General features: G+C 31.2%; 2 protein-coding genes and 1 pseudogene across 3 annotated transcripts in view; all 3 read right to left on the bottom strand.

The window, feature by feature from the left end:
• Window positions 1-1,631: 1,631 nt before the first annotated feature.
• Window positions 1,632-12,727, bottom strand: LOC143205739 (translation elongation factor 2-like; annotated as a pseudogene).
• Window positions 12,728-22,729: 10,002 nt separating this feature from the next.
• The window catches only part of LOC143205648 (protein maelstrom homolog), a 138,182-nt gene continuing 134,762 nt past the window's right edge, over window positions 22,730-26,149 (bottom strand). Inside the window, exons 9-13 of one of the 2 annotated variants that reach the window (XR_013007834.1) lie at window positions 23,478-23,528; window positions 23,385-23,420; window positions 23,288-23,323; window positions 23,189-23,223; window positions 22,730-23,129 (exon numbers count right to left, since the gene is read on the bottom strand). Coding sequence is in view for 1 of the 2 variants with exons in the window: in XM_076418758.1 (XP_076274873.1) it covers window positions 23,388-23,420; window positions 23,478-23,528 (84 nt within the window). In the remaining variant the exon portion in view is untranslated. Of the gene's footprint in view, window positions 23,130-23,188; window positions 23,324-23,384; window positions 23,421-23,477; window positions 23,529-26,149 lie in introns of those variants that run through there. The other variant, XM_076418758.1, reaches the window with a different exon arrangement.
• Window positions 24,808-25,883, bottom strand: LOC143205738 (protein maelstrom homolog). The gene is made up of 4 exons (XM_076418803.1): window positions 25,606-25,883; window positions 25,343-25,535; window positions 25,137-25,292; window positions 24,808-24,860 (listed from the first exon to the last, which is right to left on the bottom strand). Exons 1-4 carry the CDS (start codon window positions 25,729-25,731, stop codon window positions 24,808-24,810), a joined length of 528 nt encoding a protein of 175 aa, XP_076274918.1. The 5' UTR covers window positions 25,732-25,883.

Below are 26,149 nucleotides of genomic sequence, written 5' to 3'. Positions count from 1 at the left end.
AATTCGTGACAAAATTTTTAAGTTGAGAAATTGTGAATTTGAGTTCAAGGTGAATAGTTTGAATAAATGAATACAAACAAAGGCTTCAAATGGATAGTTTAGTTCAACAAACTTAAAATACTTTGGGAGAAGAAAATCAAAATGGTAGTCTAATTCCATAATAATCTTGAAGGTAATATTATTGATATTGAAAATACAGTAATTGTATAGTTTATTATCATAGTTAAACGCTTATACTAGGGACATAAGTTAAAATTTTGAAATTGTAAATTCAAAAGTTGCAGTATATACATACATTCTCTATTTATACGTACATTCAATATGATTCTGTAACATTTATGATTGAAATGAAGGCAATATAACAATAACTTACAAAACTTTTGTTAAAAGGCAGCAACTAGTCAGAGAATAAATAAACTTTTAAACGCAAATACAAGAATGTTTATATATATATATATATATATATATATATATATATATATATATATATATATATATATATATATATATGTTTTAATAAATACATGGAATATAAAATAAATCTATTAAGAACATAGTGATGAAGAATAGTAGCCATATGAAATCAGACAATAAATGATCAAAGTATATAGAAATCAAGTAATAACATACATGAATAAGAATAGTGTGAAAGTAAATAACAGCAAAGGTTTGCAGAACAACAATTACAGTTGTAACTGTTACAAGTATAAACAGTTTATAGTTGGGTAAAGTAAATAATAAACATACAGCAAACATGAGTTTGATTGTTCAGTTGAGGTGAACATTGAAAAGGATAATATTGTAGTTGTTGAATATTTTTATTGGTTATAAAGTTTCAAAATGATATAAAATATTGCAGTAAATGTAACTAAATTAATATTTAGTTGGAAAACAAAAAAACGAAACAAGAAATACGGTTTTGGGTATCGAAGTAGAACTTGAGAATATAAAGGTGCAAAGTTACTAAACAATGTGAAAATTGGCAAAGTAATTATTTCAAGTATATAGTTTAGATTATTGTTGGAAGTAAATTTCTAAATATCAAATTCAAAAGGATATAAATTATAAGGTACGTTAGAAAAATAGCAGAAGAACCACATAATGCACCAGGCCATTCAGAGAAGTTAAAATGGAGTCTAGCAGTTGAACCTCAACGAAGGTATTAACTGCAGTTCAGCCAAAAAGTATAAAATTGACTTCACAGAAGTTATAAAACAAACCGCATGGAAGGTATAAAATGAAACGATGGAGGAAGAAATCATCAAGGTAAGACATTTTAATAGAACATGTAGTAAAGACTATGTTTCCATTATAGAAAGACCAAAACCACCAACTACAATGTTCCAAGAGCAGCTGGAGAGAAGCCTTGTGAGAATTGAATGTTGGATATATAAATAATTGGGTGGATGCGCCAACATCTGACGTCCTCTGACGATGTATATATGGTTGCATAGTTGATATTAAAGTAGTTTCCTGTAAATTATAATAAACGCTACGGTGCATGATGAAGATCCAGCCATCTTGATTCATTCTGTGTTGGGACTTTGACCGAGATATTTGCCGAAATAAATAGAGAGTGACTCAGTTGAATCCAGTGTTTTAATTGCCCAAACACCTCCACCAAATCGATTCTACACAATCGGTTCTAACACGAAGGGCACTACTGGGTCGGATTAAGTAACTTGAATACTATCATGATCCTCCTCCAAGGCCTTCAGACATATTTCTAAGTGGAGCTCGCTGGCATCAGCAATGATGTTTTCGGTAGATTATTCAATGACACATTGTACCATAAGATCAGACTTAGCCAAACGTTTCAAAACTGAAGTCAAATGACACAGACCTTAGTGATACAATAAACAATACACAATAAAAGCGAACATTTGCGTAACTTCTATAGCTTTGGGTAAATCGGCTGGATTCTTGGGTTCCACAGCTACACGTACTACGAGAGTTACGCCAAATTTCATGGCATTCAAGTTCTGCATGTTTGTGAATGTGGCGATAGTATCGGGCCTAACCAAAAATTGATCCAGACTGAACAAAGATGTCCCATATTTCCAGATGGGACATCTTCCATGGTTTCTATATAACGACCAATCATGAGGATGGCCCCCTGAATTGTCTTCTCGTGTAAATCCTCTTTATTGAGGCCACATAGTTAGGTCCCAGGATAGCGGCCTTCATGCCGGTGGCTACTTTACCGGAAAAAACTGGACCAAAATCGTAGAAATAACCTTTATGAGAAGTGGGTACCATTCATTTTAGACACATATCATCATAGGATCACAGTTCTTAATACCTAAAAACAAAAAAAGCAAAATATAAAAATATAGTCATTTGCAAATATTTAAAAAATAATGAAAATTGGTAATTGTTGTTTAGTTTATACCAATCATTCACAGTGAATCAGCCTAGAGTTTTAAACTACACATTATCATGTTCAAATAAATACCAAAATTTAACGCGTTTTCAAAATCCATACAGGTGGCACATACCAAGAGCGGTTTCATTACCATGTGGACCTTCGTATAACATTTCCATTCTGTATTTCAGAGCAGTTACTGGGGATGGTAAATGAACGGCAAACATCTGAAGCAAAGGCCCACCAGCAGGTAACCATATCCGACTAAATGGTTTTCCATCCTTATACTTGTCTTCATATTTCAAGTTAATGCGCAGTGTGGAGAGAAGTGCTTCATATTCTTCTTTCCTAAAATAAATATTTTAGTTACACCCAAGAACTACAAATATATAATGCATTCTCGATATAATAGCATGTCACCATAAGATATAAAGATAGAGGTAACGTGAAAGCGTTTAATACCTAGGCTTATAATTTTCTTGCAACGCACTTCCAACAATACCTTTATTTCCTATTAACTTCACAAAAGTTATTTTGTAAACTATAGAGTGGCTTAATTGTGCTGGAAAAACGAACTTTTTTTTAAATAATAAAACACAATGCTTACTTTTGCAGTTCATAATCAAGTCAAAAATTTTGTAGATTGTGTTCAAGATGTACATGCAGAACGATCTATTGTTATTATTATACTTTTTTTTGGGTTGAAATATTTTTAACCCCATAGACTGTTTAACGCCAGAAAGTTTGGTAAAGTTATTCAGCATCCAACTGCAATTCCAAAAGAGTACGGTTCATCTTGTTCATGAGCAAGATTGGCTTAATACGTTCGTCGATAGCCTGTACTATTATATATAGCTTGACATTCAAATAGTAACAATGTACCGGAATTTGATAGATTGACTTGCCTCAACAATTATAATGTTATCACTTACCCATATTTTGTAGTTTAGATTTTTGACAAAAAAATTGATTACATCATGATTGACGGCACAGCTTGTGCACTATAAGAATCAGATGAGGAAGTTTACCACGCCATACAGCATTTTTACGCTAATTCAGTTATTTCTAGCTTCTATTCTGATTAGACGACAAGCATATATTATATTTATATTTTTAGATAGATTTATATAAATGTAGATAAATTTACATTATAAATTTATATTTATTGTTATAGATTATATTTATATGTATGTTTAATTGAATTTAATTTAATATATTTATTTCAGATAAAAATGTTTTTATTTAAATTTCACGCCAAGGCTGTTACGTGCATTTCGCTTTGTGTTCTTAGTGGGGAAAGGTGCGCTTCTTCGAGTGCAAACGCAAAATTTTGGTAATCAAATTATTACTTAGTCTTTTTTTATAATTTTGATAGTTTAATTTACAATTGTATTGAAATATAGTTTATTAATTTTTGATTGAAATATTTAGTTTATATTATTGTATACACTAATTTTTTTCTATATATTGCCTTGTTTAATATTATAATAGTAGAATTAAGTAATTATATAGGCAAATCAAATTGCTATGGAAGGACAGAACATGGAACAAAAGAAGCTTTTCTATTTTGAAAACTCTACGAAGTTATATACCTCCTCTGCATTAAATCTGAACTGTGTATTCATTTATAATTGTTTTACTTGTGAATATTAATATAGCAACAAACAAATATTGATTGAAACAGCGTGGATCCAAAACAAAGCATCCTGCTATTAATGAAGATACCAAAGTAACAAAAACACTGTACACATGTAAGTTATGCGAGCATACTACAATGAAAGCGAATCTTCTAATGAATCACTTACTTTTCTTGCTAATCACTTACTTCGCTTCTCAGTCATCCCATAACTTAAACGTTGAAGAGTTATTGAAATTCAATACCTTTAAAGAATTTCATGTATGGGAAAATGATATGGAGCAAGCCCCAACCTCGTGTCAAGAGAGAAGAAGCTATGTTTCTTTATATTGTGATAGCATAATATTTCAGTGTTCAAGGAAGTTCAAGGAAAGAACAGGATAAATACACATTACCTAGCTACTATTAAATAAGAACGAAGGTGAAGAATATGAAGTAGAATTCACTAAAACATATTTTGGGCATGAAAATACCTTAAACAGCTGCAGCCCTCGAAAACAAATAGAGAATAAATTGTAACAAAGTTAGCAGCTAAAATACCATTTAATGCGATAATAGATGATGTAAGAGATGATGTGGATATTACGAATATAAGAAGAATAGATTTAGTGGCTTATAAAGATTTACAAAACATAAAAGCAGCTTACGATTTTAAATCCTCAACTAATAGAGATGAAAATGACGCCATAAGTGTAGAAGCATGGGCAAATGAGTTGAAAGATACAGGATGTATACTGTTATATAACCCACAAGGTGAATATATGGGCATCTACCTCAATTAAAAGAAGATGATTAATTTACAGTTATTGGCCAATGTTACCACAATCTTAGTTAGTCCATATAACTTAGATCCTTAAGGAATAGCCCAGAGAAAATCGATAAAGTGGATGCAACACAAATAATATAACAATCTCCTATAGTTCTTTGTATTTAAATAAATTATGATTATTGTAATATTGTTGTTTTGTATTTTTCATAAGTGAAACGTAGATATTTTGAGATAAATATGTATTAGTTTACCTAGTACATTTAAACAGTAATTGTAATTTCAATTATCGCAGTATTGTCAAATTCATTTATGAGGTCTAATTAATAAAAATTACAAATAAGGATTTCAGTAAATCATTAATATTAGTGTCTTATAAGGTTGTTGATAAAATAATACTAGATTAAGGGTATGCTTTTGGCCATAATCAAATTATTTTATCAGGACCATTTTGATACGATATTGATCTTACAATATTTATATTACAAATAAATCAAAAGACTTTTGAAGATCTAGTCTTGCAGGTATTAGTATTTCGTATATTTTTTAAATAAATAGCTATTTTGAACTTAAATATCGTATTGTTATAACATCAGCATCATTGATGAATATTAGAGTATCTACACGAAAAATAAATACCACTATGCCTCAAAATTGATTAAGATATGTATTTTTATGTATATTTAAGTAGGTAGCATACTTTAATTTAAATTTGGGAATTTAGATTGTTGTTATTCAGAGAATGATTTAGAAATGACCTGAAGTATCTGCAAGGGATTTTCATATTTAATATTAAGATATATTAAATGCAACTTATATGTTTATGAGAAACTGATTATCAATCCTAATGTATTTAAAAATCCATAATTTTATTATTATTCCTCTATATATTACATAATAGAATAAAAGCGAGTTCTATTGTTAATATTTTCTCAATATTTTGGCCAAAAACACCGACGAAGACTTGTACCATTCAAGAAAATCATGAATGGTTCCAAATATCTATGGTACATAGAATTCGATTTAGTAGTGCGATATTTTAGACCGTTTCGTTTAGGGTCAGTTATGTTTTTTCTTAAATTTGAAGGAAAGTGTAAAGGAACTAGACGGAATTGCCACTTTTTTAAATTGTACAATTTGTCCACATTTTGACGACATGTTGATGTAACAAATCTTAGGGATGTTAGAACATCATAACACATCATTTCCAATAACGCTATGTTCAGAATCACTACACTTTTCGTATTCAGTTTATTCTAGTGTTTTTTGTGCCACCCTGGTTGAGTTTCATCAAATAATAATTTGTTCATAGAGTGTTCCAGTTTTCTCTTTCTAATTTCCATTTATTATTTATTAAATCCTCCTTTATCATGTTCATGTTATAGACATTTATTTTTAAAATTAAGCCCAAGACATATTATTGGATGGGATTTTAGGATATATAGAAAAGGTGAAAGTGCCATCGGAAAAAAAGGTCAATACAGTAGAAAATAAATGCAAAATGCCATAAAACGTTAAGAGTCGAAACTGAATATCTGGACCACAAATGCAGCGTAGGATAATTTGAAATATAAAAATAACAGTATTATTTCAACAATACGTAAAAAAATATTGAGAGCAACACTGCACAAAAAATAGATAAAATGGAAATATCGACATTAGGATACCACATATTGCAATTTTGAATGTAGAGAACACAACTAGAATCCAGAACGAACAGGCACTCTACAATGCGTGGATTAACGAAAAGTCAGAGATACTTGAAATTATATTAAGCAATATTCAAAAACAAATAAATGCCCTCCAGCTACAACCAAATAAACAAAACTCTGAAGGTAAGGACAAAGCACCAAGCCAACAAAAGCAGTCCAATTATATAAGAAACAGATGAAGAAAAATTGCGGAAAGAATACAACCCAGATGTGTAAATTGTTCAGGTAAACACATCACCACAGAGTGTGACCCAAAGAAGCTAAGCCGAAATGTGCAATCTGCAATGAAGCGCATCCGGCAAGTTATAGAGGATGTGTAGTTGCTAAAACGATACAAGGGAGCAGAAATAGAATAACTCAAGTTAAATCTCAAGAACCAATAAGTGAAAAGAAACAACCGAAAAAATATAATAACGTTCATGGTGAAATGACTTATGCCTAAAGTATCAGTCAAAATAACCAAAGAGACACAAAGGAAAATGAAGCAACCACCAACGAATTGCTACCTAATGTAATAAGGAAGCTGGACAAATAAGAAAAAATGATCTAATATTTTTCCGGAAGGATAAAAAAACTAAAAATGAAAAACGTTAGTCCTGTGGCTCCAAAAATCCGAAATGGCAAAAAATATATCCGAATAGCAATTTCGAATGCTAATGGAATCCAGAAACATCACGCTACCCTATAAAGATATGCAAAAAATAGATATTTGCCTAATATCAGAAACCCATTTAACAAAAGGGTCCTTTATAAAATTTAGATATACATTTTATCATACCATACATCCAGCTAACACCGCAAGAGAAGGAAGTGTAATAATAATAAAAAAAGAAATTTTCCCTCCATCAAGAAACCTGGCTCAGTAGAGCAGAAAATCAGGCAACAACATTAACTATTAAATCAAGCAGATACAAGGGTACAATAGCCGCAATATATTGTCCTCCAAGATACAGTCAAGAAAAGGAAAGTTATTCGAATGTCCTAAGCAACCAGGGAGAAATATTTATAATTGGAGGTGATTTCAATGCAAAAAATACTAGATGGGGATCCAGAATGACAACATCTAAAGACAATGAACGGCATAAAGCAGCTGCTGAACTATGATGTAGTTACATGTCAACTGGAAAACCAACTTATTAGCCGACTGATCAAGATGATTTCTTCATAGTAAGAAACATAACATCCAACTATAAAAAGATCAAAGAAAATTTTGGTTTGGTTCGCCTATAAGAGACCTATGTGGAATTTAGGCACGAGACAATTACCAAAAAGCAGAAGCATTCGCTGAATATCTAGAAAATACCTTCAAACCAAACGAAACTAATATTAAACATATTTTGCCGGATATAGAACCTGAAAATTCGAAGATTGAATTAGTCACGCCGAAAGAGTTAAACAAAGTTATTGAAACTGACATTAACCCCAGGAAATCACCAGGTTACGATTTAATAACAGGAGAACTACTGCAAAAACTACCAAGAAAGGGAAATATAAAAATCACCAACTGGACCAATACAGCGTTTATATTAAAACAGGTCCCAGACATTAGAAGATTGAAGGAAATTATAATGATCTCAAAACCTGGAAGGTCACCAAACGAAATAAGAGCCTATAGACCTATATCACTGCTGCCAGTAATATCTAAGGTTTTTGAAAAACTCCTGTTGAAAAGAATAAAATCGATAATATAGAAAAAAAAACCTAATACCAACACACTAGTTTGGGTTTTTAACAAGCACTCAACAATTGACCAGTTCCACAGAATAACAGATCTTATTGAAAAAGCCTACGAAAGTAAAAAAGTATGCTTAGCTATATTTTTAGATGTAACACAAGCCTTCGATAAGGTTTGGCATGAAGGCCTTGTGCTTAAACTACAGAAAATACTACCAAAACAACACACCGAACTATTAAAATCATACATTATAGCCAGAGTGATCAGGGTCAAAAAAGAAGAATCTTACTATAAAACAAAAGAAGCTAAAGCAGGTGTACCACAAGGAAGTGTACTTGTATCAATGCTTTATCTACTCTACACTTGTGATATACCTCTAATCGAAAATATTACGTTGGCTACATTTGCTGATGATACTGCGATTATAGCTGTCGAAGATAATACTGAACAAGCCCCAAGAAAATTACAACAGACTAGTGACAATATAAATAATTGGACACAAGCTTGGCAAATAAGAATTAATGAAAGTAAATTTGTACATCTGCAGTTCACCTATAAACAGACCGTACAAGCACCAATAAGATTAAATATCGCTATCATTCCATATAGCAACAACGCTAAGTATCTTTGAATGAATCTCATAATGAACATGTAAAGAAGAAAAGAAACGAACTGGAATTGAAAAATAGGAAAATCTACTGGCTAATTGGAAGAAAATCACAATTAACTGTATATAATAAATTGCTATTATATAAGCAAATACTAAAACCTATATGGACATAGGGAATTCAATTATGGAGATGTTCTGCAAAGAGTAACATAAATCAAATAAGATTTTCAGAACAAAGTTCTGAGAGATATTGTGGGTGCACCCAAATACTATAGGACTTGTTACATACATCGAGACCTTCAGATACCCAGAGTCAATCAAGAAATCAAGAGAATTGCAAGGGGACATAAGGAACGATTCCATTCTCATACGAATGTTGAAATACTGCAACTATAGGATACCACCAGAACACGACACAGACTGAAAAGAATCGAACCATCTGATCTTGTGTAGCGTTGTATAGTGATGTGCATATATTAAAAAATTCAGCAGTGACATGTATAAACATTATTTTACTAGTTATATACCTAGATTGAAGTTATTAAAAGACAAATTGTAGATTAGACGGAAACGACTAGTAACAATATAGTAACTAAATAAAAAAATGTTAAACATACAGCCTGAGGTTCACGATTAATAAAACCTGGAAAACGCAACGAACTATTCGCAGCAATAAATATTACTACATGTAATTATCACTTTGGGCGCAAACCCACTTACTGCGGCAGTAAAAATTATTAGACCTACTGGTCTTTTCCATTTCGAAAGGCATCTCTTCAAATCAAATACAAATCGAGAGATTTTGCGAAGTATCATTTGATCACATTCCAGTATTGTTAGCACTAGGTGCGACAAATCTGGAAAAAACAAACAAACCCAATCCTACACATTTACTAGCAGAGACCCGTTTAGTCTTATAATGCAATAACGTATAACGTATTCCAACCGAGAATCATAGAATCTGCAATAGATACAAATCCTGTTCATAAGGCCGATGTTAAAACGCATTAAGTAATTTATAGAAATACCATATTTCCAATTTGCAGTTTGAAATCACCAGTCAAAAATGGACCAACCGCATAGAGTAACAGCGGTAATTAAAAAGGCATTCGAAGAAAAGAAATACTGTCCCGCAATATTACTGGACGTCTCACAAGCTTTTGACCGGGTATGGCATTTGGGATTAATATACAAAATGAACAGATTGCCTCCGCCCAATTACTGTCGACTTCTGGAATAGTAATATTTTGAAAAATTTAGAGTTTTAGATGAACGAGCAATCTCTCAAAAATATGGCTTAATCGCTCCAAATCCGTTCATGTTAATGTTGCCTGGAAGCAAAATGACAAAAACATAGTTAAATCACTTGACAGATGCCTGATTCCTCAAGCACAATCAGCTAAATACCTCAAAATACGTCTAGATGGTAGGTAAACTAAAAACCTCATGTTAGTCAAAAAGCATTGTATTGGTTAATTGGAATATTCTCTTCTTTTGACTTAAAATCATAGAAATTGGTTTAACAGTAAATCATAAAGACAATTTGGATTCATGGTGTGCACATATGGGCTTGACAAATGCCATATATTTGTAATACGCCAAACATATTATAGTTTTGCGAATAATTATCAATGACCTCGAAATCAAATGGATATACGAGGCGATCCAAGATTTCGCCTTGTAATACGGTTGCATAATCACAGTAACGTGGAAGCTATACAACTATTGGACAACACGCAGGAAATCAGAAGATCGCAGGGAACCAAACCACAGGAACTTGTTTAGTGTGTATAAGTGCACCAGTGTATAGGTGTTATATTACCCATAATTCATAATTTATGGTAGGTCAATAATAATAATTGTATGGTTGCTTCTGTTAATATAAATTATAACCAAACTAAATATAACAATAAATTAAAAACTAATCTTCATTGTATGTCACTCGAACTTATTCTTTCGGTGGCGACTATTTCACAAACAAGGAACTATTCAGAGCATATTCTTGAAATGTAGATACGGCTCCGTCAGACAGATGGAGCAGGTGTCGTTCCCTACATATATAGGAAAAATTACAAATATTCCACAATAACGACAACTTGGCGTTATCACCGGCAAGCCTTTTGTCAGATCTGATATATTGATTGTTTTAACTAAATCGTTATTCTGACGAAGAAACGTCTGCAAGTCTTATACAATAGGTGTACAAATTCTATTATTAAATAAAAGTGAATAATACATTATATTAGTAAAATAATATGAAATATTTTGATAATGCAGTTAGTTTAATTAACATGTTTGTCGCTGGAAACTTAAATATCCTAATTGTAGAACGTGCAATAAAATTAGGTGTAATTCCGAAAATTGTTATTAAACTTTTAAAATTAAAATTCGTCCCCACGATTCTTTTAATGAAGAAAATATTGATAAAAGCGACAAAATTGCAATAGAGCTAGATCAAATTTTTACCCCCAAAGCTTTATGGTAAACGAATATCCACAGATTGCATTACAATCTTTCATATAAGTAATCAGTCGCTATTAAATTAATTTGTGGATTCGGGAGCTTCTTTATTTTGAATTATTCTTTTTATAGTAAAAATGAAATACAAAAATTTAATATACTTGGAATAAATGTAACCTATGTTACACACTCTCACAACATAAATCTCTTAACATGTTTTCAAAAAATTTCCTTTCATATCTCCTCATCCAAATATTCATCGAATTCAAAACATGCAAAGAAGCAAATTACGTGAAACATAGTTTTAACAAAATATGTAAATTTTGATTTACAAAATAAAATTATATATTTACGTATATATGTTTTGACATAGTTTTGGATAAGGATGAACCTTTAACTTTCAGTTGTAAAATAAAATATCATATAAAAATAAATTCTGAAAATCCCAAAATTACTAAATCTATGGGTGCTATTATAACCAAAAACAAGAAATCAAAACTCAAATTTAAAAGTTATTTGATTAGAGAATATTAGAATATCACCATGTAATTCTCCAATTGGGGTAGTGCCGAAAATTCCTGACCAACTAAGAATATGAAATCCATGGTAGATTTAGTATATCAAGAAATGAAATTGAATTTTAAGAAAACCTATAGGTCTTCTTTATATTCTAAATTTATTTTAAATTTCTATGAAATTGTGAAACCTCTTAATTTCATATTAAAAAAATAAAAACATATTTTGAAAACTGTAAAAAAATTATAGCATCTGATAGAATTCTAATGTATCCTAACTTTGATAAATAATTCATATTAACAACAGATGCTTCAAATTTTGTAATTTGTTTGATTCTTTCCGACTTGAGGGATGATGGCAAAATGGAACGACCGAATCAAAATCTCGAAATACACAGAAAAATATTAATAAATTATTTTTAAATTTATTTTAGTTATAGTCACACAGGAGTCGTAAAATTTAAGCAAATTTAGATTATTTGCCTTAATAAATTTTAGTTCCATTTATTCATTTATATTATTTTTGCTGCTGGTTGCACTAAACCTATTTTTTTTTCTGTGAAATATGACAAATAATCCAAATGAAATCGAAGCGCCCTAAAAGTTTAAATGTTAGAAAGCGGAAAAATGAAGAAAACGAGGCTCAAACTTTTAATACAAATCCTAGTACTATGCAAAACTATATTTATATTGCTTAAAACTACATTATATTACGAAATTATAGTATTTGCAAAATCTAATTAACAGAAAAATTTATTTAGTATGTTTGTGAATTAAGTTAACGTATTGCAGACTTAAGATAAATGACATAATTTCAATAAGCAGCTAGCCGAAAATCTGTAAATCCCCCACCTTACCACCTGTATGTAAATAATAATTTAACATATCGACAACGCAGCAGTCGATCTGACGTCATTTTTCCCTCGAATGACATATTTTACGTAGTTTTTCTATCCGCTAGTGGATATTTCTGCACCACAGTATTCATTATAATGAAATGCTATGTCTTGTTATCACACAATAGAGTACGAATAGGGAATTAACGGAGATTTCTTTTATTCTATAGTAGAACAATTGATGAGTACAAACGGATGACTTTACAATGATGACAGAACAGGAAGAAGGCGCGACGGTGCTTTGAACTTTCTTAAAATTCTTTTCTTACTTGATTTAAATTAACTATTCGTATATTCCCAGAATTTTTTATTTCTATCGCCGCTTCAGATTAAAAAGACATAGTCCGTATTCAATGATACTTAATACAGTGCGTTAAAGTAGGTCGTTGTAGTAAATGAATCAAGTGAAATTTTCCATAATCACTAAGAGATGGACTGTAAGAAAATATAGATCGGAATTGTTGACCAATTACATAGACGGCACCTGATGACTCATTCCTGCGATGGGATTGTTGAGATGTACACTATTTGGAAACAAAGACCGATGCCTTGACCGGAAATCATATAGATTCTTAGAGTCTCTCGAAGAGTATCTTGCTGATGTAGTTGATATACGATTGTTATAGTAATCACCGTTGCAACCCCTAGTATATTGTTAAGATAGTGAGCATTATAATGTTTGTTGAATATTTGTATTTTATTTACCGATAAATAAAAGTATTTCTTACAGAGCATTGACACCATATCAGAGAGTGGTTGCATTATAGGCAAGTTAACTCGGAGATTATTTATAGCAAACCCAAGAATAAGGTCTATTACATTCTTTAACTGTACTGTTATATATAGCTTGACATACAAATAGTAAAAATAGTAGGAATTTGATAGATTGACTTGCCTCAACAATTATAATGTTATCACTTACCCCTAAGTTGTAGTTTAGATTTTTGACAAACAAATTTTAACATCATGTTTGACCGCACAGCTTATGCACTAGAAGCATCAGATGTTCTGATTAGATGACAAGCAAAGTTCCTACATAGTCTGATTTTACCATTTTTGACGGGGATGGTCCATAAGCTATTTTATCACTGTCACCACTTATGTTAATAGAATAATTCTTATTTAACTGACTATTACAAGCTCAGCACAAATGTTATAGTTTTTGAAATATTTGTTATATTTTAACCACCCACACTAGACAGGATAAGAATCCCACTTCTGATGTTAGTAATTAATATAAAAAGGCCGTATTTGTTTAAATAAAAGGCTTTTATTCGACCACAATACTAGTTTATTGGTCCGACAGATAAGACAAGGCAATATGTTTCAATCAACGAACTAACAGAGATTGTTCTGAAAACTACCGGATAAAAATACAGACGTACCTAATATTACCAAATTGAAATGGTCGGAGTAATATTTTGGTAATATTTTGCGAATATACTCATAGAGAAATATAAATTTAACATAGGAAGTTTTGACCAAATATACCGCCACGTCCAACATGTAGATGTCGCTCCCTTTAATACATTTCTTGTTTTATTCGCTATGCTAAGAGCCGCAACGGAATCTGATTCGTTCATTTCGTTCTATGGTTTGTCTATTTAGCACACCATCAATATGCCCTATGTAGAGAACAGTATGGTCAACTTTTTATAACGTTTATAGATTAAATTATTATTTTATTTTATTAATAGGTTCTAGGAAGTGTTGTGTGTCCGGATGCACAGATAGTAAGGAAATGCATCACCGTTTTCGTTAAACAAGCGATCCTTAAGAAATGAGTAGAAAACTTTTAAAATCCTAAACTGGTTGGTTAAACATGAAGCAGATTTATTATAGTTACCACGTGAGATATTTTTTGATACATTTAAACCTTCCTTTAAGTACTTATGAACAATTTAGTGATGGTGAAAATAATATCACGAGCCCAGAACATGTACAAACGGAAGTAGATCAAAATCAAAATTATATAGAAGGTAAATTGAAGGAGTCACTCATATTTCTGTTAATAATTGTTATCATTAATTTCAAAACTGTCTTACTATATTTGTAGTGCCTATTTCCATCATTCCAAGCCCACAACCAGGGTGTTCGAAGCAAGTATCATTGACACTTGAACCAACTCCAGAAAGTAATGGTAATGTTTGTATTCATATAGCCAGTATCCCCCTTTTCTGCTCATTCTTACTGTTAATTACTTGACTATAACTTCAGTCCAGATGTTCTTATAATAGCAAACAAAGTTTTACGTTGTACCGTAGTGTATATCTTAGGTAATTTAGTAAAACTTTTTAAAAAAGAAATGAAGTCTGATTTTTGGTTACATACAATTATAAATAAATCAGTAGACCCACAAATTGAGACTGATTTTATAGAGACAAGACAATATCTCGGGTCCCAAACTCTACCAATATTATTTTAATATACTGTCAGTATGTCTTTGAGATATATCTTAAATTATTCAGCGATTTTCTATGTCGATAATATAACAAAATTTTTATAGATATGTCAAACTGTGGAATACTGAGTATACCACAGTTTGACCACATCGAAAACCGAACTTAACTTCTCTTCACTGTTTATCATTTGTTCAGTTCGGAAAACCAATCTAAGCTCCTTAGGTTGCTTGAAATCCTTAATTTACATGATATCTTATAAGAACATGATGTCATAAAAGAGACGAAACCATGAAAATTGAAAATTATCAATATTTTTTCGGCATACCTATGGCAGAGTCGTTGTTCCCTTAGTGGATCAAATTCAGTACTTCTTGTTCTTGAAATATTATATTTTAGTTTTAAATTTGAAATTAAATAAAAGTATATTTTTTCCTTAAATAAATCAAATACGTCATAAGCTATAAAAATTTAAATGATTGGCTAAATCAGCAGGCAGCAATGATTTTGTCAGATTTGAAAGAAACATCAGCCTTCTTCATTCCTTCAGAAACCTTCATTTGTAAAATTCGGGTGGCACACCATTGAAGACTCGCATCCTTTGCATCACTATTAGTGATCTGAAGCACGTTTCATTTCGAATTAGGTACAAGTGAGAGGATTTTCTCAATCATGCACAAATTTTCTGCAGAATACTACCATGTCTCCAAATAAATGTATATCTCAACGAATTATTGCTCTCATAAACATATTAAATTAGATCAATTTTAAATGCGACGATTAATTTATACTATAAAAAGTATAACATATTTTTCAGAATATATCTCTAGATTAAATAGAGGTTAGATTAGTTTATTCAGTTATTTGTAATGTCACAATTGCATACATAAGCAACACTCGCAAATTTCTTCAAATACTTTCAAATCAAAAAGGTCCTATATAAAACAACACAATTTAAAATATAAACTGTTATACATAAAAAATCATATACTTAATACGCCTGTTATAATTTATTTATTTATATAAGTTAATAGAGCATACAAATTGCATATAGAACTAATAATAATTTGAAAACAACGATCTTATAACAATTTAACCGTTGCCATGGTATCATAAAACATCTTCTCCATAGATTACTTGATATATATTACTCGTAGTTGAAATTTAATATATCGTCACACCAAAGAGATGTATATGATACAGCTACAGCACTAGTAATATATATTTTTTAAAGAAAACTGTAAAAATATATAATGAACGTTAACGGGTGTTTTTTAAATAATATGTTATTATCTTAATATATTTTTCCGAACAAGTTATAATGAACAACAAATATTTGTATGTAATTTATTGAAATCGGATTTAGAATCAAATAGCTTGTGGGGAGTTGTGTAAATGTTTAATTGTGACAGTGACAGAAGATAGTATATAAGTAGAGTTTATAAGACTAGTGTACACTTTAAGTATATAATAAGAGTGTTAATTGATATAATATAAGTAAAAAGTGAAATTTCGAATAAAAATTATTCGAGTAACAAAGTTTACATAATTTAATTGTCAACAATTAACTCGGCGAACCGACAAAATATGGATACGTTACCAGAAATGCAAGAAGCATCATGTTATCCAGCTATAAAATTTGGTTGGCACACAAAAGAACTGCAGCATTTGCCTTACATCATTGTCGGTGATATAAAATATGTCTCCGTTAGAATTATAAACCATAAGTTGTGTAATAATATTAAGAAATTTTCACCAGAAGTCTACCAATGTTTTCAAGTAAACTATTATCCTTTGAATAAACGGGAAGCGTGTTTATTTAATGAGATTAATTTTCAACATTGCGGTGGTCAATTTGGAAAACTTTTATTCATAGAAGGCAGAGATACGAAGATGTTGTTGGAGGACTTTCTGCACATGTATGATTTTCACAAATTCTGCGCTAGAATTATTTTCGCTTTAAATAATAACATACGCAATGACATAAACGAGGATTCCTGCGAATTTCTACAAATTGACGAAAACAAATTTGTACCCTTTATGGTAAGAAATAGCAAAAAATATTCACCGATGTTCTGTTTCGAAAGAACCTGCTGGCAGCTGAAAGACAAGTTCGTGAAGGCCACCAAATGGGAGTTAACTTATTTGAGGTTTTTTTAGACTTCAAGGTCTAAAGAAAGAATATATTTAATTAAATTCTTGTGATTTAGTGAATATTGTGGATGTTAGCCAATATTTTGATCATCAAGAAAGTTTCGTTACCAAATGGCCCATAGCAGATTGTATTTGGATGAGTGTAGGCAGTCAAATGAATGGAAATGTTAAATAGAAGATAAATTTTTAGTCAGTAACATTACGTATATTATTATAAGTTTATAGGCTGTTAAATTAGTATTAAGTTCACTAATATTTTTTCGGTTGACAAGAAAATATTTTACATATGTATGTACAACACTGAACGTCTCTTTTTTATTAACTAGTTTTTATCTATTCTCTACTCCGAACCTCGGTCCTAGAGATGATTCCAGAAGAAATCCGGTCTTACCCAGCTTGGTAACTGGCGTGACTGATCCCAATAACAAATTTTATTTTTCGGATTTTAAACAATCAAAAACATAAATTTACCCAGCAGGATTCGAAATCGCTACTATCGCAACAGTAAGAGGGCCTTCCTGTCGCCCTTGACCACTGTGCCAACCAAGCCGGCCCTTTAGATTTTGTTTATGGCGTGCAGGATTCACAATCAAGATATACATAGCCCGATATCTCTGAAGACAAAAATTTTCTCACATTGAAGTTTTTGTAGGACAATTAAATGCTAAGGTCAAATGGTTAAACTTTTGGAAGTTGCAAATCAACCCAAAGAAAATCCAGGCCGTTATATTACACAGAAAATCCTGTATCATCTCACGTGTAGAAAAAGCAAATTTTCTCCAATAATTATGGTTCTGCTCTATAAGGCATCCTTTATTTAGACGGGTTAAACTAGTCTAAGTACATCGGCCATGAAGAGATGAAGAAATCTTTAAATAGCGGAGAAAAAAATTTGAGCGCCTCCTATACAGAATTACTCAAATACATAGCACAAAGGTTCAAAGGGAATTTTTCATTTATCCCTTCTCAAAAAATTCACTGCAGTACAATCGCAATTCCTATACCAAATCCTCATCATCACCAAACAGGAGTTCCACATCAACAAGGACTTTAATCAGCTGACCAAACAGGACTCTAATAAAAGGATAGTTCATTAAGTAAATTAAAGGTTCCTAAGGTCTTGAAAAGGGAACGGAAAATGGAAAATGCAAAATGTTTGTTTATAATATCTAAGTTAATTATTCTATGTTAATTATCCGTACAAATTCGTTCAGTTTGCTTTTTAAGGACTAACTATATCATATGAGAAGCCGTAGAAATATTGCAGACAACTGCTTCTATGGTATAGTTATTAGAGTCTTCAGATCAAACGTGGAGATCGCGGGTTCGATTCCCGGTGGGAACAACGACTTTTCATGGTTGTTTTAGTTTGGTTAATGCCATTGACAAATCAGTTAGGTTAGGCAGCGGACCCCGGAGCCTGAAGCATTTCTTATTTTCAATCATTGTTCCTTTATTCCTATTTTTCCTCAAAATTACTGGAACCTTACATGGCCTGCCCATTGTAATATTTAATGTAATAACTGCATAATTAATTGAGCAAATATCTAACACCAAAAAGAGATAAATATAATGTTTTTAACAAGAAAATTAAACTGACTTCAAAAAATAAATAAGGAACACACGCAAGGTTTTTCTTTATTTTTATTTAGTTATTACAACGATTATTAGGTACATATTTCATCTTAAAAAGTTTTTTGTGCTAAAAATCTAAGTTTGATTATTTTTTGAAGTCGGTTCAATTTCTTTGTTAAAAACATTTTATTTTTATTATTCCCGTGTTTTTATTCAAATAAGCCTAAATTGCTGGAACATTCTTTAATTTGTTAAAATATATAGTTGATAAACGTCGATTATTTCTATAGATTGACACATTTGCAATATGACAACGTGTGCTTGAACGAATGTCGTAATATACGAAAAAATTCTAAAATGGCCTGAGAAAAATATTTCATTTACATCTCCATTCGTTTTTAATTAAAATCAACCCAATTTGTAAATCAAAACATATCGACTAACATTTTTAGATAAACTCCGAAAATACTTGTTTGTCAACCTGGTAATAACTTTATATATAAATACGTCAATTCTCATTCTTACGAGATATTTTTCCCCAAACACGCAGATACAAAATAAATAATATATGCCGGTAATGCATGTAATAAAAAAAGGCCATTAAGTGTTCCATGCAACTTAATCTCATCTTAAACATGTAATACCACACCATATAAACGGATGATGCTTGCTCGTTGTGGTTCTTCACCAAGGTTCTAACCTCATCTAAAATTTAAAAATATATGTTAAGTAATATTATTTTAAGTATAACAGTTCAATTGAAAGTATCTGGTTGGTTGAAGTATCTGGCCTAACATATAGATGGTGCTACTAGAATTAAATCCATACGTTTTTAGTTAGCCCTAACTCTGAAAAGATGCGTGTATAATTTTAACAGCTTTCGGATCCTTAGTTCGTGAATGATATCATTTTGAGTGAAGCAACTTTTGTTATTGTGAAAAAAAAATTGATAAAAGGAATTTCGCGTGTTGATAAATTATAGCTTTTTGAAGGGAAAAATACAGTTGAAGCAAAAACTTGGCTGGATGCCGAGTTTCCGGACACTACACCAGGAAAATCAACTAACAAGGATTGGTATGGTAAGTTTAGATGTGGTGAAATGAGCACCGAAGACGGTGGACACATTGGACGCCCAAAAGAGGTTGTTACTGATAAAAACTTTAAAAATTCACAAAATGATTTTGAATTCCCGTTAATTGAAATTAAATGAAATAGCAGACGCTCTAAAGATATTAACTGATCGTGTACATCATATCATTCACGAATATTTGGGTATCAGAAAGCTCTGTGCAAAGTGGGTGCCGCGCGAGCTCACTTTTGACCAAAAACAATGACGGATTGATGATTCGGAACAGTGAAGATGATCAAGCGTAATAAATCCAAATTTTTGCGTCAATATGTGACAATAGATGAAACATGGCTCCATCGTTTCATTTTGAAGTTCAATCGACAGTCATCCGAGTGGACTGCACACGATGAACCCAGTTCAAAGCGTGGGAAAACACAACAGTCGACTGGCAAGGTTATGGAGTCTGTATTTTGGGAACCGCCTGGAATAATTTTCATTGATTACCTTAAAACAGAAAGGACGAAATCGTCGAAAAATGGACACTTTTGAAGAAAGAGAAAGTGCTACTTCACCAACACAATGTGATTATAATCAATATAAGCCCGTTTAATTTTTATTTTATTGAACTTTTTACTAACCCTGAAGCTGCTCAAAATTCGGCTTGATAAGCAAAGTCAAAAAATTTGTAAAAAAAGCAAGGAATTAGTTCTTTTAATATCTTTCAAAATTATTTTAATATTCACATAAATTTGATATAATAAGGATATATGTGACTTTTGATCCATGGCCTTTTTCTCGTCACCTCTACTCGTTTAAGATGATTTTAGAGAGTAAGTGAAGTGGTTGCTAAATGAGTCTAGCTCCAGGCTATACGAAGGATGCATCAAAACCTCATAACCAATTTCTGTTATGTCTGTTTCTGTTAATGCTTTCCGAAATACTAAAGGTGTGTAATATAACATTGTTGTGATGTAAACTTGCGCCTTTCCTATTGATTAGTTCTGGTCATATAATCCAAAGAATAGCATTAATTTTCACATCATCTATTTCAACCGCAATAATTTTTGACAGTAGAAGTTGCACCAATAATATGGCAAGTTCAAGAAGATGAACAATTCATTTATTTCCGTCTTTTTCAAGTGGTTCAAAATTGTTTTCGAGATTATACTATTATAATCGACTTTTTTTTATGCTAAAGACAAAGACCAGAACAAAATTCATCAATCCTTCAAATCAAATTTTTCAGATTTGTCTATTTTCAAAGCGTATCTCCTGGGACTAAGTGAACGAATTACACTACATTTATATTTAAAATATTATAGGGACTGTTACCTTTCAAAACCACTATAGTTTGGCTTCCTTGAATTGAAGTACTACTAATGATATGCAACTTCGAAGCCATCAATTAGGCAAAATGGAAATCACTTTTCACCTTACTTTATATTATTATATTTTTCCTCTCAATATAACACCGTCTAAATTTTATATTTATAATTTACATATCTGTTATATCTGTCAGCTGATCATTATCCAGACACTCAACCAAAGATAACAGTTTCTCGCTTGATATTGGAGCTTCACAAAATTCTTCATTTACATTCTCCTTACCAAGACCAAGTTGATATGTGAAGAAACACCTTCAAAATGGATCCATAATTAGTGTATTCAAGACCAGTTTAGAAACAAACAACAAACTTTTAAATGCTACATCCTTTTAGCTAATTCAATCAAATATTTAACAGATGCAACGTTGGTATAAGAGGATAGTTTAATGTGTTCGTCAATTTTCTTAGTAGCTGCAAAATTCATTATACAGTCTACATCGGCAGTTAGAGTTTCTACGTCTCCTGATTGCATATTGAAATTTGGATAACATAATTAACATAACATAACGCCTGAGATGACATGAACGAATATTATATAAATATGAATATATAAAATTCGGACGAATACGTTTTAATCTTTCAAAAATCTAAAAAAAGCACTGAATTGTTGTTAGTGAGTTATTATGATAATTATATTCGTTGATACAGATAACTAGGTAGATAAGTTTTAGCATTTTTCATGATATATACTCTATTCAAAATGAACAATAAACTCACGTCATCAAGATATCAAATGTATTGCCTATTGCAAATTGTAAATTGGTTTCAAAATCATACGATACTTTCGTTCTCATTCTATTTTAGTTAAATAGAGATACAATGCTGTCTGATACGTTTGAACGTGTAACCGAATCAGCATACAAAATTTGCCTGGTTGTCAAACGTCTACAAAATTCTTTAAACTATGGTGGTAATAATAACAGGTTATAAACCATCAAACGTTGTTATGGCGCCTTGCTTGTTTTGATAAATATTAAATTGCTGTTTATTTTATGCTCTGAATTAATATTTCGAAGCCATCAGAGATAATGTATGCACTAGATGTACTATAATCTTAAAATGTTTCTTTTATTTCAAATTTTATTTATTCTTTTAAATCAAAGCCAAAATGAAGTAATATCCTAATTTCATGCAGCAACATGAGATGAGATTTAGATGATTTGAATACACTGTTTTATTGAATAGATTATAATTCAAATTACCAGGGAATATCGCTGGTGAATTAATGAAGAATCTACCAAACAATTGACAACTGACGGGTTGCCTGCTATTAAAAATCGTATTATCGTATTATTATTAATCGTATTTAAAATCTATCAAGCCGGCTAGCTTTAATAATTATCTAATATGACGGCTGTATTTTTCAGATATTCAACCAAAAATGGTAAGACGCTAGTTTAAGAGATTTCCGAAAGGTAGATGTAACCTAATAAGCCTCATTTCTGAGCCATGTATAAGATATGTATAAGATTCAAGACAAATTTTTAGACAAGTAAAAAATAAAACTGCAAATTAGAATAGCCCTTACGTTAATATAATTAAAGAGCAGGTTTTAAAACTGAACAATAATTACAATTAAAAACATGAAACAATTTTAAACAAAAACATGTACATTATATACTTGGACGTTAAATGGCGTTAAAATTGAATTCCAGGCCTTAATAATTGAATAGATAGGGAGGAAAATCCTCGACCTCTGCCTTCTATTGAAGGAGAAAAATTACTACTGCTGCTAGTACTGATATTAGATTTGGCCTGGTAAGAAGACCCAAAAGCCATAAAAAACTAAAAATTTCCGAAACTCAAAAATCAAGGATAGATCACTTGAAGAAGACCATAGCGCTGCCCTATTATATATATGGAAAACCCCTTCCTTTTGGATTATATGTATCCTGTGATCCACTGTCGGGTACTGAAACGGCATTGTTATTAGTAATATATTAGATTAAGTTTTATTTGATTTCTACTTACTTGTTACTACTAATTGCTGCGATTCATTGTGGGTACTGAAGTTATCGATAAATATTATTAATAAATCTACAGACTAATTTCTACGTGATATTTGCTCACTTTTTGCTTTTGAATTCTAGGATCCGTTGCTGGGCACTGAAGGCATTGGTAAATATCATTAGTTCAATTGATTAACCTTTACGTTATTTTTACTTACTTGTTACTGTCGATTTCTGTGATATTTTCCTGGATGCTGAAAACAAAAAATATAATCACTGGTTTGATTAAGTTTTACCGCATTTTTACATACTTTTCCCTTAACAGTCTTCCAACTATCAGATTCGTCGCTAGTCCCAGTATTCTAAAATAATTAACATTTAATTTACACCATTTTTAATATATCCATCTTTAGTTAATTAATTAATGTAAATAATAAATTCAATAAATTAAATTAATCAAATACATAAAAGAACAAAACAATTCGAATTAACTTCCCAGTGTAAACTTCCTGAAAGTGTTGATAACACTTTCTTTACACAAGACAAATCGAAAGACAGAATGGTCAAGTCAGACGACATTCGGGGGTGTACATTTAAGATTTGGTATATAATGAAAAACAATCTGAAAGCAGGAAAATAAATATCACATATATACCGATAGATAGCGAGAAAAGGAGACACAAAATGGAAAATTATGCTTGCATTTAATAGTAACTCCAAAAATAATTAGGCATATATTAGAAGTCCTAAATGAAAAACATCATGGTAATCTAACGATGTTTCATCGTAACAAGTTGATCCAAAATGAACAAAGCCAAGGTATTCTAAGGAAGCTTTCGAGAAATTATACATAAGAGGAATTTAGTTGGAACAATTAGGAATTTGGAAAACATCAATTTGGGTTTGGTAATACGCACGGGACTATAGTACAGGTGCATAATTTGTAAACAAAATAAGTACCGACTTAAATGCCAAAAGAATCTATATGTTAGCATTTAAATCCAATATACAATCCCTATGCAACAATCAGATATTAAGTCAGCATAAATGAACGATGCCAATACCACGGAATGATATCAGAAGTTTCCCTTGGATACAGATAGATATTGACACATTACCTGGTTTTTCCTGTAGGACTAATAAACCAGCATTTTTGTCGAATAAAGGCCTTTAATTTAAACAAGTTGGGCCTTTATTTATTATTCCTAACATATAGGTTGCTTTCCTGGACATATCTTAGTCTTTTCATAAAGTATAGCATACAGGGTTACAGTATAGTACAAAAGTTAAATAAAAAAAGTTTCTCCATCATTCTTGTAGTCATAAAGCTTAGTTTTAGTTACTAAAATCGAATTCAGAAATAGAGATTTACACTCTAAAAGAAGTGTGAACCCAATGAATTACTTCTGATTTATTCAAGAATTCCGCAAGCTAGTGTACACAGTTCGATACTATATTTCCTATATGCCAACCACAAAAATCACCATTGTGGTAACATGTGTAAGTGACATAGTAATCTTAACAAATTTCCAAACACACATTGATAAAATACAATAATGGCAGAAGGCATAGCATTATAAAGCAAATTAAACAAATCTACCCATGCAACATTATAATATCTGCCTAAATATCTTGATGCTTCTAAGATACATCTATACCGACGCCTAGCCTAGCCTGGAAGAAGCACATACTAGCTAAGTGAAAACAACTAGAACTTAAACTATATTAAATGTATTATTTTATCGGGAACAAATCCAAGTTATCAGCCTATTTGACAATGTATAATCCTACTATGGGGTACTGCAAGCAAGTCTCGCGGTTCCAGATTTGCGATCCTAACTTAAATTGCAAAACAAACGTGTGAAATATATGGCGTAAAAGTCTGACGGATTTGACCTGAAAAATAAACAAACCAAACCATAAAACTTATAAATAATTCCTACATGATGAAATAATCTTAAATTATTTACCGGAATCTACCATGGAGTAAAAAAGATTAGCTTCAACTACTCCATCTTTGATGTTAAACTTCAAAACACTTATTTCAGCTGGATAGTATCTATTTGAGGTTTCACAATGACAGAAAATGTTAATATCAATTACAAAAAACTCTTTAGTTGCTAATTCTACAAAAAAAAAGATTAAAAGACATACAGAAGATATACAAATTTTTTACCTCCTTTTGCATAAGCCACTGATAGTACTTCATATATATCATTCTTTGCTTTTTGATCGGCATAATCTTTTTCTTTTTTTTGTTTTAAAATTGTGTCAACTAAAACTCCTTCGGATGTAAGATTTGTAGATTTTCCGCCCTTCATCTGCTTGGCCTTCTCGTCGTAAGACTTCCGTTTCTCAAAGGGCATTTTCTAAAGATATAATAGCATGATTATTAGAGATTGAGTAAAAAATAATATTGTTTTCAGTGCAAGAACGTACCGACCAAATCGGAGCAGCTCCTTCGCAAGCTTCTTTTATTGATGGATATTTGATACTATCTTGTTTTTGAAGATCCAATGCAAACAATAAAAAACCGTTGTGTTTTGCCTTCTTCTTGGATGCCATCAAAAGTGCCGTCCTATTCGAATCACACGATCTAAAAAAGTAGCAAACTTTTTGTATCCCAAAGATTTCAGTATTAAAGGTTTGATGGCAACAAAACCAATTCAAGTAAATATACCAGAAATATCAATACATATTTCTATAAACAACCGTATCCTAACCTTAAATTAGTTAAAACTTTCAAGAATTTTCAAGACTAGCGGATGGAAGCACCATCCAACCTCTGTCATTCGAGGACAAAATGACGGACTGCAACGTTGCCGTTATGTTAAATTAGTATTTACATATAGGGAAAATATATATAACATTGATATAGTGGATTAATAAATAATAAAGTTTGTTAATATTCGAGAAGCTTTCGGTCATTCCATTTTATCATTATTCCTCCAGTCGAAAAAAACTACACGAGTGACAAAATTTG

This window comes from Rhynchophorus ferrugineus, unplaced genomic scaffold (assembly GCF_030347505.1).
Source record: "Rhynchophorus ferrugineus isolate W39M unplaced genomic scaffold, kcgeb_rfMv2 rfM14, whole genome shotgun sequence".
Lineage (NCBI taxonomy): Eukaryota > Metazoa > Arthropoda > Insecta > Coleoptera > Curculionidae > Rhynchophorus > Rhynchophorus ferrugineus.
This window is presented reverse-complemented; position numbering and strand designations above follow the sequence as displayed.

Coding starts and splice junctions, on each gene's coding strand:
- LOC143205738 (XM_076418803.1), bottom strand. CDS start 25,731: ATGGCATCCAAGAAGAAGGCAAAACACAACGGTTTTTTATTGTTTGCA. Junction 25,293..25,342: donor AGTGGCTTATGCAAAAGGAG/GTAAAAAATTTG, acceptor TTTTTTTTGTAG/AATTAGCAACTAAAGAGTTT. Junction 24,861..25,136: donor TTACTCCATGGTAGATTCCG/GTAAATAATTTA, acceptor GTTTTCACTTAG/CTAGTATGTGCTTCTTCCAG.